Source organism: Sycon ciliatum, chromosome 1, assembly GCF_964019385.1.
Source record: "Sycon ciliatum chromosome 1, ocSycCili1.1, whole genome shotgun sequence".
Classification (NCBI taxonomy): Eukaryota; Metazoa; Porifera; class Calcarea; order Leucosolenida; family Sycettidae; genus Sycon; species Sycon ciliatum.
In genome coordinates, this window is record NC_088643.1 from 45605910 (window position 1) to 45624636 (window position 18727).

At 48.9% G+C, this 18727-nt stretch overlaps 1 protein-coding gene across 1 annotated transcript; it reads right to left on the reverse strand.

The window, feature by feature from the left end:
• Window positions 1-6314: 6314 nt before the first annotated feature.
• On the reverse strand, window positions 6315-18493 carry LOC135828540 (homeobox protein cut-like). Its single transcript, XM_065340985.1, has 2 exons — window positions 17947-18493; window positions 6315-7788 (listed from the first exon to the last, which is right to left on the reverse strand). Exons 1-2 carry the CDS (start codon window positions 18344-18346, stop codon window positions 6722-6724), a joined length of 1467 nt encoding a protein of 488 aa, XP_065197057.1. The 5' UTR covers window positions 18347-18493; the 3' UTR covers window positions 6315-6721.
• Window positions 18494-18727: the final 234 nt, after the last annotated feature.

Consider the following 18727-nt stretch of genomic DNA (forward strand, 5'->3'; position numbering starts at 1 on the left):
CTTTTTAAGACCCAAACTTGATTGCTAATCTTTTTGAAACAGACTGTAGGCTGTGTTCATGTACAGGATTAGTACACTGGAGTAGCCATGGCTAGGCTGTGTTCATGTACAGGATTAGTACACTGGGGGTAGCCATGGTTAGGCTGTGTACTGTAAACCCGGAAACCTTTGCACTCGTTTTAGTTTGCAATTTGTGAGCCCAGACAAATTTACACCTGGAGGTGTTCGCGATTGAAGTCAATTTCGTCATTTTTTTACTACAATTCTACGTTTCGCGCCGGCTTACTTTTGCGATTTCACACCCATCGCGAAAACCGCGAAGGTTTCCGGCTCGCAAAGGTTTCCAGGTTTCCGGCTCGCAAAGGTTTCCAGGTTTCCAGTAGCTATCGGGGGGGGGGGGGGGGGTATGTGTGTGTGTGTGTGGGGGGGGGGGGGGGGGGTGTACTCTGTAATTTTACCGTGTGTCAACGCCTTTAAAGCCATGGCCTTACATTCGAAACACCGCTGCTCTCCTACACTATTTTAGATGCAAAATGACTCACCCACTACGCCATGCCATACAAGTCAAAGTTTCACAGAAATTTCAATCTAAATCCACATGTTCACCCTTCCTGCTGGGCTATACGTTTGGTAGCATAGCACTTATTCCTTCATTTTACCAAAACATGCTTCAAATGTCATTTCATTTATGAAGCCCATGGCTTTATAACTGAGACTGGCTTTATAATCGAATATACCGACATGGCTTTAAAGGTGCGGACATAATAGGCTGTACTACATCATGTGCGCAGTGCCATACAGTCAAGAGTATGGGATTGTGTACTCTTACTATTCACGTGTTCTTGCTAGGAAATTAGAGGCCACATGCCACGTACTGCTCTTTTCTCTCCGAAACTCAACACTTGCAAGCCAGATATGAAAGAAAAGAAAAAATCATCAGTCACACCACCGGGACTCGAGCCAGGGACCTTGCTATTCGCGAGCAATGCTCTAACCAACTGAGCTACAGTATGACTCTTATCCACGGTGATGGTAAATCTATCCTTCTTCGATCAATCCACATCTGGCTTGCATCATACTGGCAACTCACACCAATGAAGAGGGCCCTCGGCCATTCGCTTGATACTGATGATTTTTTCTTTCTTTCATATCTGGCTTGCAAGTGTTGAGTTTCGGAGAGAAAAGAGCAGTACGTGGCATGTGGCCTCTAATTTCCTAAAACTTTGAAATTCTCCGTGAAGTCCAAATTTGAAAGTGTTCTTGCTAGTTAAAAAAAATTGTTTGCTGCACTTCTAGCTATACAGGAATCGTGTCAGCATATTCCTAGTACATGTACACTGCACTGCTGCCGGTTACTACATTTGTAGTGTTAGTGTTACGCTTACCATGCCTCTCTCTCTCTCTCTCTCTCTCTCTCTCTCTCTCTCTCTCTCTCTCTCTCTCTCTCTCTCTCTCTCTCCTCTCTCTCTCTCTCTCTCTCTCTCTCTCTCTCTCTCTCTCTCTCTCTCTCTCTCTCTCTCCTCTCTCTCTCTCTCTCTCTCTCTCTCTCTCTCTCTCTCTCTCTCTCTCTCTCTCTCTCTCTCTCTCTCTCTCTCTCTCTCTCTCTCTCTCTCTCTCTCTCTCTCTCTCTCTCTCTCTCCTCTCTCTCTCTCTCTCTCTCTCTCTCTCTCTCTCTCTCTCTCTCTCTCTCTCTCTCTCTCTCTCTCTCTCTCCCTCTCTCTCTCTCTCTCTCTCTCTCTCTCTCTCTCTGTACACTTGTGGTGCTGGTGCTGGCAGCTTCCACTTAGTTACAATACTAGTACTAGGGAGCCACCCCGGGCAGCCCCCAGTGCTGTTTGGCTTTGTCTCACTGCTCTACTAGGCAAGCATGTCAGTACTGGTTGTGGTGCTGCTTACTGGACGGAATGAGCCTGGTCCTGATGTTATGTTGATCTAGTATCTGTAGGACTAGGGAGTAGGAGGCGGGCTGGTGTGATGAGGGTGGATCAGGTTTTGATGGCCGTGTGGAGTTTTCAAGGACCTTGCGTGATTGTGGGCGGTAGTGCTGCCGCCACTGGCAGTATTGTCTGCAATGCTAGATCGGCTGAGATGTGGGACACTTGTATTGGCACCCAATTGGACCATTACTGGCATTGGCTGCTTTGCATAATGAACGATTACGATTTCTTCAGCAAGGGGTGCTATTCAGAGTGTTTCCTGCTGGTGGGTTGGAACATAGCATCTTCTGCCACTTGCTGCCAGCAATAAGACTGCGTTCGACTGATTGGCGGTGTTTGATTGTTTTCCACAAGTCCCTGCCAGTATGCCACTGCCTGATCACTTCAAGCCGTGCAGCAGTGCTCACGAGTTGCATCCATCCAATGTGGCAGTGATAACTTGATAGTAGCCGACTGCAGTGGCTAGGCTAGGCAGTGGGCCTACTCACCCAGTCCCACTGACCCACTGGTATTATCAGTTTGGTGAACATAATTCACGGTTCACGTGAGACTCTGGCTGGAGGCGAGTTTTCCGCATCCGTAGGAACGCCACTCCCTCTGTGGATCTTTGGTGAAGAGCCTGGGTAATCCATGAAGCAGACGGTTGTTAGTGAGGTCAAGAGACAGGCAGCCATAGTGTAGGCTATCTTGAGCAATTTTGCCCCAGTTTGTCTGCAGTGATTGACTGTAGCTGGGCAATTATCAATTATAGCTGTTGGCACCGTCACTGTAATTAGGACCATGAGTGCAGCAGAAAAAGAAAAGAGCTTGCACTCACTGTGTAGCATGTGTTCCGTGGCAGCTAAAGTAGCTGGTTTCATAATTAGACCTTGCCAGCAAGAACACCAATCTAAAGTGCTAGCCAATGAGAATAATAAATATTATAGTTGCGACATCAGTAGCATGCACTTGGGGCCTGGTCACCTGCCACTGCCTAGGCCTCCATTGCTGTGTGCAGCTGGTATCACCAAGTAACATTAGTATAATTATTCTGCTGTGCGTGTGTGTGTGTGTGCGGGCGCGCCCGTGCGTGCGTGCTTGCGTGGCAGTTGGTGTGTATCAGCCTGTCATGTGCTCAGCCAATCATGCACCAATCATGCACTATCTAAAGATAGGGTTCTGCTCAAGAGGCTCAGGGCAGTTCTCAAGTGGATGCTGCCACCCCATGTGGGGGGGGGGGGGGGGGGGGGATCCATGACTGTTCCACGTACATGTATGTATGTAGTGTCTTTGCTGGAACTAGTCAATCGCTTCCTCCCATCTAGTAATAATTATTATAATAGTATGCCTTCTTGCTTCTTATACCAGTACCACGGTAACTGTTGATGCTCAGTCTCTGTATACAAAGCCACTGTTACGTGGGTCACATAATTATACTAGGCAAACCTCTACTCTACCTTCCGGGCAGCTTGCTCCCCCCCCCCCCCCCCCCCTCAGTGGCATTGCTAGAATATAGTACTTCAGAAGCACTTGTACTTGTAGCACAATGCATAACTAATTACTCGGACAGCAAGTTATTGACAGTCACTGCACATAAACACAGGCAAAGCTGGAGTATGCAGGGCCGTAGCACTGGGATTTCAGGTGGTCCTGCCAAATGGGGTACTTAACCAGAAATGACACATAGTATTAACAAAACCATTTTTCCACGAATTGGAGCGGTCAATCTTTTTCGAAATAAGGTCTAGCCATGGCCATGGCCGGTCATGACCGGACCGGGTGCTACCACCTTGAGTACACATCTAGTAGTAAAAAATCTACTCAGTGAGTGTACATGTAGCGATAAACTATTACTCGGTGGAGAGGAAGGGTGCTGGGTAGAGAGAGAGAGGTGCTTGGTTATGCGAGGTGCAGATACACGTAACATGTATTGCTTAGTGTACGTGTAGATATGTGATGTGCAGACTGAGCTAGAACAGCTACTGTCTTCAGATCGTGATCTCGGATACACGCTACAGTACATTATTAAAAAAGAAAACAGTACAATCATAGCCATTGTGGCCAAGTCATGTTACGGTCAAAGGCAGAATTCACAAGGGAATATCAGCCATGCCTGGCTGGCTCTCCTGTCAATATCAGCCGTGCCTGGCTGGCTCTCCTGTCAATATCAGCCGTGCCTGGCTGGCTCTCCTGTCAATAACGTTATCAGCCGTGCCTGGCTGGCTCTCCTGTCAATATCCTTCAAGCTCAGTACTGTATGGTGATTTCCGTGATGAAGTGCCGTCGCGTGTTTTCGTGCAATGTCAAACTCTGTGGACCATGCCACTACACTATGCGCAAATCGTTGATGACGAGATGGCGTACTGTATTTCCCGTGTACTGCAGATGGCCTTGCGTGTGCTGCACTACATGTGCATCCTGTCCTGACACCTGTAGTCCGCACAGGGGGCTGCAGGATGTTCCTGTGTCACTAGACTCACTACTATCTGTTAGTAGTGCTGCTGTAGTCATGACTCATGTCGTTGGATGCTCTAGCTCTACATGTTGATTGCAGGGAACTTGATTTCCGCAGTGTGCCAGGCCTGTCTTGTCTAGCAGGATTGTCTGGCACTGAGCCCGTGTACTGTAACTGTTACTCCCTTCCTGTGTGCCCCGATGTGCCACTAGCGCTGCCATCTGTACACACAGTGTGCACTGCCTGCCTGCATGCCTGGTCGATCATGAGCAAGCATTTCTTTGCACCTGTGTGTGTGTGTGTGTGTGTGTGTGTGTGTGTGTGTGTGTGTGTGTGTGTGTGTGTGTGTGTGTGTGTGTGTGTGTGTTTGCAGTCTTCTACATAACTTGTACACAGTACAGTGTCTTTCTCCAGGCGTGTCAGTGTGTTTGTGCCTTGTCACGACCTCCTGATCGTGCCACATCCTGTTTTGTGTTGCAGTGGCCAGTATATCACTGCATGCGTGCTTGCTAGAAAGTAGAATGGTCGTCACACACGACCCATTCTAGACAACATAATGCTAACATTTGACATGTAACATTAATGGGGAAGTTAAGGCTAAAATCAAAATTTCACCAGTTGTAGTTTTCGGGGTGCTGAGTCGAATGGTCTTGGTCTGAGGAAGCTGAGACGCTCCCTTCCTACTTTAATCCCAATCGAACTCGCGCACTTCCACCGGAACTGGGTGACTGCGCCCTACTAGATGGGGATTTGTATGCAAAATGTCACTAAAAGCGCCATTTCGTTCTTATAAAAGCACGGATGACCGCGATTGGCCCATATGTTGTAGTCTTTTGGACGCTGAGTCGACTGGTTTTGGTCCGAAAAGGCTGCGATGCAGCGTTCCTCCTTTATTCCCAATCGAACATGGTTGAACAAGCGGTCACGTGCTCCTGGGTGCCCAAATCACCTGGTCACCACGCCAGCAGGCGACAACTTTCACACCAAGGTTTAACTCGAGTGACAGGAGTGCACCCAAAAAAGGTCAAACAGGCTAGTAAGTTGTACCCTGCAGGCACGGTGACCAGGTGACTGGTGTACGCAGGAGCACGTAACCGCTTGTTCAACCATGTTCGATTGGGAATAAAGGAGGAACGCTGCATCGCAGCCTTTTCGGACCAAAACCTGTCGACTCAGCGTCCAAAAGACTACAACATATGGGCCAATCGCGGTCATCCGTGCTTTTATAAGAACGAAATGGCGCTTTTAGTGAAATTTTGCATACAAATCCCCATCTCGTAGGGCGCAGTCACCCAGTTTCGGTGGAAGTGCGCGAGTTTGATTGGGATTCAAGTAGGAAGGGAGCGTCTCAGCTTCCTCGGACCACGACCATTCGACTCAACACCCCGAAGACTACAACTGGTGAATTTTTGATTTTTGCCTTAACTTCCCCATTCGACGTAGCAGGCTGGTACATCAAGAGCGCATGGCACATAGATGACACAGCAACGACATGGCTCGATTGCGACGTACGTTTCGTCCCCGCTGGGCTCATCAGGCAATCTTCTTCTTGGATGTCTTCATACGGAGCTTGACTCGGGAGAATGAAGTTGAAGACACCGCTGCAGCCGTACTTATGGTTGATAAATATGGTGGTAAAGACACACTTGGCAATATGGCGGTAAACACACGCCTGCCCACACACGCTCTCTAAGCTGCAAAGTTCTGGCACAGAGCTCTCCTTCTCACCACCACCATCATCAGTTCGCGCCTGGCGCCTAGTCGATGCATGGTTGGCGGTATCCGACATAGCAGGCTCGTACATCAAGTAGCGCATGGCACATAGAAGATGACACAGCAACAACATAGCTCGATTGCGACGTACGCCAGGCGCGAACTGATGGTGGTGGTGGTGAGAAGGAGAGCAAACCCGGCTTTCATCCGCGACTTTACGGTCACCCATATCTAGTGTGTAGGTCTGTGTTCTTGGCAATACAAGACTAGTAACTGTTGATATGGATGTAGATACCGAAAACAGATAATTACACTAGGCATGCAGCAGAATCGGTTTATCGAGAACAACCAACAAAAAAGCAGACTGCTGCCCGTGGCTCGTGGTCCGTATGTACAGTATGTGCGTTGGTAGTCCGGATTGGCGACGCAGTGACAATGGCACTGATGGTCAGATCAAGTTTGAAAAGAATGCATAGTATGCGTGGGGATGGCACATATAAATAAGGGACGAACCAAAGACAGGCTACCCTACCTTCTACCTAAATATGGTGGATGGAGATGTATCGGCCACTCGCACCCTAACTAAATCTAGACATGCATGTTTGATTCACACTAATCTCCAGTGTGTCCATTTCTATTATAAGGCTTTGGTAGCCGAGGCTAGAATTGCTGCAGCCCCAGCTGGACCAGGTGGTCGTTTCCCTGGTATTGGCGTAGGTCCGGCGTGCATGGGCGCGCGTTGTACAGATGCTGTTGCTGAGCGCGATGCACTCGACACCCGAGCCTGTAGAGTGCTTGGCGACCGGGCGGGAGCTGCGGTGGATCCGCGTGTGGGAGTGGAGCCCGATGTGGGCGTGCTCTGCTGGATACCGGGGAAGGACGTCAGCGCCACTCCACTTGCGGTTGTGTGAGCCGGGCGCGCTGCTAATGTTGCGGCCGCAGCAGCTTGGTTATTGCCAGTGCTACTGCTACGCTTGTGTTGATGATGTGCTTTTCCAGTGGCAATGTGTGCTACTCCTGGTTTGCCGTTGTTTTCTGTGTGGCCTCTTGGACTAGTACCGCTGCTAGCACCACCATCGCCATGGCCACCACCAACAATGGCGGTGGCCATGGCGGCGTTATCCTTGTGTTTCTTTTCATGATATCCTCTATTGGAAGTGACATTACTCTGCTTGCTGCCGTGTTTCTTTTCTGCTGAGGACGGTGGTGGTGGTACTGCTGCCGCTACATGTGCAGGTTCTTCTTCTTCCTCCTCCTCCTCCTCCTCCTCTTCTTCTTCATCTCCCTCGTCTTCATTCATGTCTTCTTCAGTCGCGCCATCATCATCATCGTCATCTTCTCCTTCATCTTCATCATCCTCTTCGTCCTCTTCATCGTCATCGTCATCCTCCTCATTGCCATCATCCTCTTCCATGCCTTCCTCATCATCGTGATACTCATAAGAGTCCGTCGGTGGTTCAGTTCGCCGTTTCTTCTCCAGCCTGCGCTTGTTGTTGAACCAGAAGCGCACGGTGTCGGCTGGCACCGATGGATCCAGGTTTTTCGCTATGCTGTCAATCTCCTCTCGCGATGGGTACGTGTTCTCCTCGAACAGATCTTCCAGCATGGCACGCTGTCCGATTGTGAACGTGACACGTTTCTTCCTAGGCTTGCAGTGCGTGTCTGGGTCGCTGTTGTCGTCTTCGAGTGGACGCTTTCTTCCTCCTGCACATTGCGCAGTGACAAGAGGACATGGGATTTGGTTAGCCAAAGTAGGTGCCTTACTCGGATATCCATAGGGGTAACATTGTTGGAGAATTCATACTCTCCCTCCCTCGTGGATAATTTATGGGCACCCCTTGATCCGGTTATGCCCCTATTTTCCAAAACACAAACCACCACAGCCACCGCCACGCAGTGTTGTTTCATAAACCGATGAAATGCAGTTGACTGCACTCGCTTCCTGATATCGTCTTCCTTACTTATCGAGCCTTGTGGGATACTGTAAATATACAAATTTTCGGCAGCTATTTAATTTCGGCTATATTCGGCACCGACCCAAAACGCCCAAATTAAAACGCCGATGAAAATTTTCACAGCATCTGTCGCACTATACCATGCCCTCTACCCCACGCCGAAAATAAATCGCCGCCGAAATGTCAAAAATCGTGAAGTGCTGAAATTTTGCAGGGCCGAAATTTTGTATATTTACAGTAGTGGGTAAACAGATTCACTGAACCATTGGTAACCGGGGAAACCGCATTTGAATTAATTGCACTCTGGAATGCCTAACTAACAGGCACTGTGGAAAAAAGGAAAACCATTTGAAGTGATTTTTAGGCAAGGTATTCGTTAGAATGAAATTGAAGACACCACTGCAGCTGTACTTATGGTTGATAAATATGGTGGTAAAGAGGACCTGCCTGCAATGCCGGATACCGCCAGCCATGCATCGACCAGGCGCCAGGCGCGAACTGATGGTGGTGGTGGTGAGAAGGAGAGCTCTGTGCCAGAACTTTGCAGCCTAGAGAGCGTGTGTGGGCAGGCGTGTGTTTACCGCCATATTGCCAGGTGTGTCTTTACCACCATATTTATCAACCATAAGGTATTCGTTGTTTACACATTTCTAAACGTCACTGCAGGATAAGAGAGGCTCTGACCAGGTAAGTTATTATTACTGCTCAGTCGTCTCTTGTTACCGGCACACATCTGTGCTTGCACTCCTGTACATCTACACTCACACAGTGTTCTACACATTCTCAGTTATAGCCAGAACGAAAGTGAAGGGGGGGGGGGGGGACCCAACATTTTGTAGTTTTACCGCCATTTTGCAGGGCCGGAGGCAGCTTCTGCAGAGTGGTGCGGCCGAAGGGCCATCTTTAAGAGGGGGTCTGGGGTCCTCCCCCAGATTTTTTGGAATTTAGACGGCAAATCCTGCACTCTGGGCGACTCCCTGTACAAAGTCATACATTGAAACTTTTTCTGCCCGGTTTTGGACGTTCCACGTGGACCGACTTTTTGGGAAGTTGGTACGGCCATGTACCGGCCGTACCAGTGGCGCCGGCCCTGTTTTGTGCCGCCATTTTATGCTGCGCTACTACATATTGTGTAAGTTATGATGCACATAAAAAGGTGACGTTCGCACTCTGAAGGGTGGCGCATTCATTTAGAAAGGGGGAGGTCAAAAAGTGAAGGAGGGTGCAGCGAGCCGCTATGTCGCTTTGGCGAGAACCCTGATTAACCCTGTCCGGATTATGCGTTTTTTGAAGGGTCAAAATCGAAATATTTATTTTTTGGAAATTTACCCAAAATGCTAAAAAAATCTTTTTAAAAATTCAAAATTTCACCCAAAATGCGAAAATTATGCTGCCGTTACCATGGCAACCAAAATGGCGTAAAACTTGAATCCTTTGTCGTTCCAACTCCAAGTGCACGTGGAGGAAGCGCGTGCAAAGGATGTGGTTGTTTTCGATAGTCGAAAGCAGGGAGTCGTCAAATACGACTCCCTGGGCCTGGTCGAAAGGAATCAATCATTTTGTTTGGTTGTATGGCTTCTTCCTCACACTCGAGGCTGCCGATGAGCATGTAAAATATGCTCAAAATGTTGAAAAATGCTGAAAAAACCCCAAAATGCGAAAAATATGCAAAACATAATCCGGACAGGCCTAACCCTGATTCTGTGCAGGTGAAGTGGGACTATGCCAGTGTGTAGAGCACTAGGAAACAGGAGATGTGACTGGAGATTATCACGGGCAACTCAGACTGTAGATGCCAGCACATGCACGGCCACTGCGTGCGTGCCTGCCGCGCAATGTCTGCCATTCGCCATTTACCGAGTTCACCTATTCATGATGGATGCAGGTGTGCGTGCGTGCGATTGAAGAGAGAGGATGTAGGACTAGCTAATCATTACCGTCAGAACAGTGCAGTTGCTCACAACAGGGTGCATTCTGAAGTAATGCTGTCATTGCCTCAAGTTGATCTATATTTAGTAGTCCAAGAAGAGTGATGGTCCCACACTCCCACTATCTGTACCCGTAGCAACTGCCGATACTAATGACAAATGGTATTTTGATCTTCAATTATTCCATATATGTGCACAGTTCAAGATGATGAACTAAACCAGGGTGTGTGTCTGCATTTCAGCACATACTTCTCAAAGTCGAAGACAAACTTTCCCCTGCAATGTGTACTACATGTAGTACAGATTGGTTCCCACCTCTATAATTATTATAGCAATAGATGATATGCCAAATAACGTGCAACTAGACTTGAGAGGGCATCACACACAAGTTGCATACACATTATACTACAATGTGTACACGGTAGACCCTGAGCTCTGCAGGAATACTAGTCACAGGTACCCGTACAACTTTGAACTTTGTATGCAACTACTCTGCAATGCCCTCCCAAGTCTAGTTGCACGTTATTTGGCATATCATCTATTAACATAACAACCTGTTTCACAATCTACATCATGATGTATCACGGGTCTCTTGGCTGCTGCACGTACATGCTAAGGAGACGGTGTTATGCTGAAGTAATTAGTTTGGCCGTGTCCCCGGCAGGCAGCAAAGCACAATGCTGACGCCATGTAGTCACTAGCCACGGTCATGTCACTTCGCACCTCACCTCCTCATTGTGCAGCGCGATACGCACACTATGCGTATGGCTCTGTTACAGAGAACTTCTCGTACGAAGGGTAAACCTCGGTGTTTGTGACTAGTGTGCAAGGAGTTGACTCGTACTAACTGAGAACGTGTTTATTCACGACGCCAATAGCTTGAAACCATGAAGTAAGAACCAAACCGTTACGGTTAGTGCCACTCACACACACAACACCAGTGTAACTTACATGTACCTACTCAATGATGGTAATGATTGTGATTGCCACTAGCATGTGTTACAGCTCAACAGTATGCCGTAGTACACGCATGCACGCACGCACGCACACACTACCATAGCCCCATGTCAATAGTCACTAAGAGCACGCAGCTACAAGATCAGCATGATTGCAATTGTAAAAATGACTCAACGGATTTCAGAGTCTTCCGAGAATGCACCCACTGAATTAATTCTAATCTTGTTCTTTTGTTCGGAAGGACGTCCCACTTGCTAATTGCTTTGACATGGAAATCAACACGTGACAGGAGTGACTATAGGCCCTGTTGCTCAGGACAGGCAGGCTGCCACCTATCAGGTAGCAGCACGTCCAGGTAGCAGCACGGAAGTGTAGAGGTGCTTATATAAGCCTGTAGCACGCTTCAATGTATCAGTGCATGATTGCTGCCTGGCAATATGGCTCAACCAGTGTGTATGTAGACTGTCCCGACATTGAAACTGGGCCAGTATGACCGTTAAGTATGGGAAGGGATTCACGGTAGAACTCAGTCACCATAGATAATGGCATGAGCCACTCCATGGCTACAGAAGCCAATCACTTCAAGCGCCCATCGTATAGAAGTGCCCGTCAAAAACAACTATACAGCCGGCCCCATCGATTTGTCACTTGCCAACTTGGCAAGGCTGGGGTTGGCTCGCTTCACTGGAGAAAACTACTTGCTGCTGGAGATAATGATGACGGAGATTGGAGTTTACAAGAGCAATTCTCCAGTGGAGCTTTTCAAGTGGGACCTGGTGTCAAAGAGGACAGCGACTCTTTACAACTGTCAAGTGTCAGGTGCTACAGTTACCAATTCTCCCAATGCATTATGAAATCACAGAAAGTTACTGCAGCACCGTGTATACCCAATGGATAGTTCAAGTACTGCGTAACATGTAATTTTAGGTGTAGTAAAATTTCGGTGTCAGGGACCTGCCAGGTTTCAGGTGTAATGTAGAATTAGGTGACCAGCGTTCCCTGCACCTACACTGCATACTCCAGTGCCCTTCAGGTGTAATCTAAATTTAGGTGCCTGGTTTCTCTACCGAAATTATAACCGAAATTTAAGTTACACCGAAAATAACATGTTCTACAGTAGATTAGGGGAGTGCAGGTTAGTCTTGCGTCTAAACTCTAGCAGAAACTCTGAAAACGATTTCACAATGCGCTTGACCACACCTGACCGGCGGCTGTGTTGGTTCCAAGGGGGATATTGCAGTAGCATGGCGGTAGTCTCTGCAAATGTCAACTGACACAGCATCCCGATTGCCGTGAACTCTTTGTTGCATCACTGTCTGACACATGCACTCAATATACAACACTGTACTTTCGTCCAGTAACCACTGGTAACTGTTATACATCGTTTACAGGTACAAGAACCTTAAGTCCCTGTGCTAGTAACACATTCCAACCTTGCTCACCCCAATCTAAGCGTTCAAGCCTCAACAGCGAACCCTCTTGTTGAGCAAAACGTGAAGGAGAAAAATGTACCATGTCGAGTGGTTGACCCGGACAGTTGCACAATTATTGTGTTCTAGGACTGCCAGCTGCATGTGCAGGTTCAAATAATAATAATAATAATAATAATAATATAATTGATTTACATGCACGAAAAGAAAGGATGCCCATAACGTGCGTTAGTGTGTATACAGGTTTCATCATGGTGCCATCCGAACCAGTGTGTGTGTGTGTGTGTGTGTGTGCACGCGTGCGCGCGCATTTGCGTGTTGCGCACGTGTGTGTGCCCAGGCAAGCTCTCACTAGGACCATTCCATCGCAACACGTTCCACACACCCCGTTGTGTGCGATTACACCACAAGTTAGCTGACATCTGGCCTGGCAGCCCAGCGAATCCAAATTCTCTATACCATCCCAACACATACTTGCTCCAGCTTCATTGCTATCCCATTCCATGGAGCTATGAAGCCGAGACCTCTGGTCGGCTGAGCTTAACCCCACCACCACACTCCAATATTCACCCCAGTGTCTGGAGATAATGTGGATTTTGTAGAAGAAAAAAATCGTGCTGCCGAGTGCTACAGATACCTACACGCCCAAGGATGTGGCATGGGCTTTGGCAGGATGCTTGTCGCTTGCACAGGTGCTCTCCTGGTGAGGTCAGCAGAGGATCAATTTGACAAGGCCAAATCGTGCACCAGGCGTAAGGGCCACCGTTCTCTCAGTATCCTTCCAATCAATCTCTGACGTCACGATGTGATTACCATGACCATACAAGTAACTGACCGTCCATTCTTCATGAGAAGGTGTGCCGCGCATGATCGGCAACTCCAAGGCTAGCCGCGCATGATCCGCAACTCCAAGGCTAGCCGCACCCGCAGCAACTACCCATGGAGCAACTACAATGCCCACCAGGTTAGCAATTGTGCTGATTACCGTACCGCTTTGCAGTGTTGTACGGGACTTGCTACTGCAGCCAGTACTGGCCAGTAGTACTAGTAGTGCATGCACGTGTAGTAAGTGTTCCAGTTCCTACTGCCTCGTTCACCATGGGTCATATGCCACTTTACATTACCCAAACCACTGCGAATGCAGTATGAACTTGCCGACAGGGCGGGCACTTATCACCATTTTGCCAGCTGTGTCTTTACCAATATAGACTTACCCTATGGATGTGCTCGGATGGAGAGCCAAGGATTGATTTATAACAAAGAAAAGGCCCACGGAACTACAAGGAACTATGTTATCGCATGAGCTGATTGCCAAGTAACTGGTGGTGCTAGTGGACATTATAGCATAGCTTGTAGTTCCTTGGTCCTTTGCTATGGATGTAGATCGCCTTTTGTAAAAAGAAAAAGTAAAATGCAGCATGCACCGTGTGTTCTATTTGAAATTGAACGTTGAGCGCCTAATGATTCATCCCGGCAGGAAGTTCAAGCTGCGGCAGACAAGGCATGGCAAAGTATTGTTGTATTGCACTGTACTGCGGATCTGAGCGGGCGCATGCCGCGCCCATAATTCTACACGGTGCTAAAGCTACGAGGCTACGAGGCTACGAGGCATAATAACCTGAGAGAAGATACATATACTGTCCGTGTGCAAGAGCCAGTGCAGTGTCCGGCAACCACCCATGACCACTGGCTAGAAGCATGGTTGAAAACAGAGCCACCGCCCCATTCAGTAAGGTGAAGATCAAGAGCATTTTTGTTGTTTGAACCAAGCGGACAGTGACTCCGATGACTGCGTGTCGCGGAGATCCTATTACCAGAGACATCACCTCCTTCCTGCCACAATCATCATTTTTGAAAATTTGCCACAGCTATGGCACTGATCACCGCAGACAATGTGATTCTTGCAAGCGTGGGTATCGCCCGGCTCTGGTCACGCAGACCACCACGTCTGCATGCCGGTTTGCCATGCGGGTAATATCCAGCACATTCTCGATCATACAAAGTAGCAATGGCAGTGGCTACTGGTGTTTTCAGCACATCCTACGCTCAAGCCAAGATACGGATGCCACTGCAGCCACGGCTGTGTCACAACTCTCCCTTTACCGTTGCACTCCATTGCCATTGCTGCATCAAGTCCTTCCTGAATTGCATCCTAAACTAAAGGAATGCGATGCAGGCTGCATGATGAAATAGTCAGGCAACACAAATGTGCCAGCCTTAGCTCTGGGCGCCGCCTGAGGCAATGGATGTCCACAGCGCAGCTTCTTCTGCAGTTTCCAGCACCCTCATCCAGCATGCCTGCTCTTTTACATGTACCTGCAAACAGCGCATGTATGTATGAATACAGAAACCCCCATGCTGCTCGTTCGCTGCTCAGAAAGTCAATAAGTGAGCACTGCTCCCCTGCTGGTCCTGCAGAGTGGCACAACTACAGGTGCAGTGGCCCAGGGTCTGGCCAGCACGCATGAGGAGTTTTCAAGTTGTGGAACACGCATCGTAGCAAGGCTGAGTGTCAATTTCTAAGTTTTTGGGGGGAAGTACGAGTAGCTGCAGAGACCTGCAGGCTAATTCAATGCTTCACTGGCTGATAGTGGTATTCTTTCAGAGATCAGCATCTATCACACACGCACACACACGCTGTGTAGCTGACTACATAGTCAAATATCACCGGTTGGCTATTCCCGTAGCACAAGCGTGAAGATGCTTCCTGGTAACGATCACAAGCAGCTTCAGGATATTGCCGTTGAGCAGGTCACCAGTAATCATGAGCACCGAGCACAAGGCAAGAGACACTGTGCATGGCCTAAACAGTACATGCCCGTCTTTTAGGTACTTGAAATACATTGTCTGCTCATCGCTGCTTGCATTTGTATGCGGGAAGAGCGCACAGCCCGTATCCCATCCCGGCGGTACTGCTGCTACCGCCGCTGGTAGTAATGGATATTTTCCAAACCAGGTGTAGCCAGTTGGTCTCTGGGTCTCTCACTGTTCCGCAGCTCTGCGTCATCAAACGTCATGTTCCTTGGAAATGCACATTTGCCCACTAAACAGCACCGAGCGGCCGTTCGTCCAAGTCCGCAGACACTGCATCCTTCCGGCACAGCCCCGCCACTAGTCACGTATACCCGACGGGCTTATCGCAATTAATATAGGATACCCATTGTGGTGAAACAACTTGCATATCGGTGTCCGTGTGTGCTACTCTGGAGCTATAAACATACCAGCCATATCGCTCCCCACTAGACTTGGACATCGTACGGATATGCAGGCACACGGGTCTAGCAGCGCATCATTTGAATGCATTTCCCACGTTAGTAAAATGGCCCGAGTGCCAATACCGGAGAGAATAGCTTGGTGAGCAGTCTATCATGTGCCACAAACTGCTGTGCTAAGCACTGATATCCACCGTGGTGGTGGCAGTGGACAGCAATCTATTTCGGCTAGAGGCGCAGACAGGAACGTTGACACTTAGGAAGACTTGTCATTTGCCTGCCAAACAATTACCCGCGCCACGAGCTGTAGACATGGCTGCTGCTGCTGCTGCCTATGCTGCTGCGCATGGTTTGCAGGCAGGGAGTGCAGCTGCTGACGCCACTGACTCCACTGATGCTGATCTACAGCCCTGCACTGCACTAGCAGGTAGCTAGTCTCAATCAGGTTCATTGACATTGTCAGGATACACATGTACTGCAGTACATGCAGTACCAGTACAGGGTGGTGTTATCTGCGGGTGTGACATCACACGATAATTTCACCTGTAGCCTGTGTAGAGCTGTAGATCGTGCACAACACAGCTCAATCAGGGTCTGTGTACACTCCAAACAGGTCACTCTACTACTGTACACCAGGTCCACTCTCATTGGCCAGCCATGCAAGAATGTCTACCGTTGCCACGTCGCTCATGCATGCCCCACACTCAGTTTTCTGCCATGTACATGCCCTCTTTTGGCAGTGATCTCATACATATGGGTCCCAGAAGTACTCTTTTTCTCTCTCAAGCACTGGCGCGGCTTGCCTACAAGGTGCATGCATGACTTGGTACACTGGCACATGGGCACTGGCCTGGGAAATCAGAGTGCATGCAGTGATCGCACTGTGCTAGCACTTGTCTGCTAGAACGAGAAAAAAACTCAATTAATTGCAGAAACAAGCTAAAGGCTGTGAAGCATGCAAGTAGGACTGCAAGCAAAGTGAGTTTATATTACGCATCATCCACTCCTCGCTACAATCAATACTTAGCTACTCATTACCGGGGATTTCAAGTTCACGCTCAGTGTTCATTTCTTCCCAAAACGGCAAAAGGTCTTCAGATTTTCTCTCGATCAGCTGATAAGGTGCCTCTTAGTGGTCAGCCTTTTTTCGCGAAGAGCTCAACACAAACTAAGTACCGTATGTGGCGGATGTCCAAGGTCACCACCTACAACTTCCTAACCTGGAATAATTAATTTACATTTGTACTCATGGACTGCTTGCTCTGAAAACAAGGAATCACACACGAGAAGGAAGGAAGCAGCCATTTTCCCTTGACTGTCAGCACCCCACAGAGCAGGACGTATTCATTTGCCAAAGTGAAAACAGCTGACTACGGGATGTTGGACGTTGGATATTATTAGGAACGGCTGCGCCCCAAAGCTTGAGGCTTGTAAATTCCTCAGCGAACATTCCTTATAAATTGCCCCACACCCTCCTCGAGAAGCCTTTGCTCACCATGACCTCGGTCATCTCTAACAAGGAACCCACAGCACGCCGACAGCAAAACCTGTACATGCCTTGAATACATGTAAAGATGGATTTCTTCGCCGAGTCCCGCCAGAACTGACAAAGTCACCAATGTGAGTCCCGGAAAGTGCTCATAACAGCAGTGACCGATTCTGTGACATCCACGGCCAAACAGCAGACAAGCAGCACGTCCTAGTTCTCCCTGTGCACTAACCTTGCCGCAACCATTTACCGAACCAGATATTCATGAGCAGGCAGATTTGAATGTTTTGGCTCCAACTACTTCAACGGTCATTGCCGGGACCACCCCACACATACATTTGTGCACACACACACACACACACACACACACACATACACAGGCTTGCGGGGCTAGGGCCTTTTGCTGGCCTTGGTTCAGCTTTGAAAAAGCAAGGTTTAGGACTCAATAGGAGAGACTGGTAAGATAGATCAGAGCTTGTTTCAGACTTTGTAAGGCTAATCTTGCCGAGATGAGCCATGGCTTGCCACGGAGCGTGAGGCTGATGAGCCCCTCGTGTCACCATAACCTTCACACGCCCAAGCCCCTTTTTTCTAGACAGTCCTTCTCACACTTTCTGCTCCAGCTCTCCAGGCCCAGACAGCCCAAACAATGCTCAGCACAAACCCACACACACAGATACAGAGTCACATCCTACCAGAAGCCAGGGTTCCAATACTCCCAGGCCATGCTCACTGCTCTGTCCCCATTTGATGTTCACTACGCGGTCGGACTACGCATGCCCTGTATAGTGACCATATTCACTTTGTCAATGAACGTTCAACCCAGGAGAAGTATGGGGATCAGAGCGCACACAACAGAGTCAGTACCCACATGCAACATTACATGCTTACCTCCCCGGAGTGACGTTAACTCATCAATTCGATCTTGCAAGCCTTCTTTCTCCATGAACGCTTGCATCTTGTAATACGGTCGCTTGCCGTGGGCGGATAGCTGCGAGAATGGCTTGGGCTTGTGCAGAAGGTTGTGCAAATGTCCCTGGGAGCATCCGACCACACGTTCTCCGAAAATCAACTGCGATATTCGATGTCTGTCCAGGATGGCTCTGATCCGGATCGTCAACGATTCAATGTCCAATTCTTGCTTTGACAACGCATCCAAGTCCAGGTCAGTAGCACTCCCGGAGGGACGCCTTGTCTTGCTGCTTGCGCTGGCCTGTTGCACCCGGATACTGTCACTGACTGATGCTGTAGAAACAGCCGCAGTAGCGGCAGTACTACGCTGGGCGGCCATGTAGCAAGCTCCACTCTCACGGGTCGCTCTCTGGAGTCCCTTCCACCTCCCCCCAGCAGCAACGTCTACACTGACAAACTGTAACCAGTTCCGCGCGATTTTTCTTGATGCGCTCTGGACGATAGTTTACCCCGCTGGAGCTGCCACTGCTGCAGCTAGCCTGCACTGCACTCTGCAGTGCTGCTGCCTGCCTGCTCAATGTGTTGGGGGATTGATGACGGCTAGTTCTATGTGCGGCGCTTTGGCACTGCACTTTCTTCACGAGCCGTATACGCTAGCAGCGTATACTTGTAACGCTTGCTGCGTGTCATCATGAATTCCTTGCACAGCGCTCGTCACGTGCTACCTATTACCGCAGCTAGATCTCGCGATCCATTGACG

Bases quoted from the DNA above. Each gene is read 5' to 3' on its own strand.
- LOC135828540 (XM_065340985.1), bottom strand. From the start codon at position 18,346: ATGGCCGCCCAGCGTAGTACTGCCGCTACTGCGGCTGTTTCTACAGCA. The intron at 7,789-17,946 runs GTAAGCATGTAA...CGCAATGTGCAG, and splicing joins GTTAACGTCACTCCGGGGAG to GAGGAAGAAAGCGTCCACTC.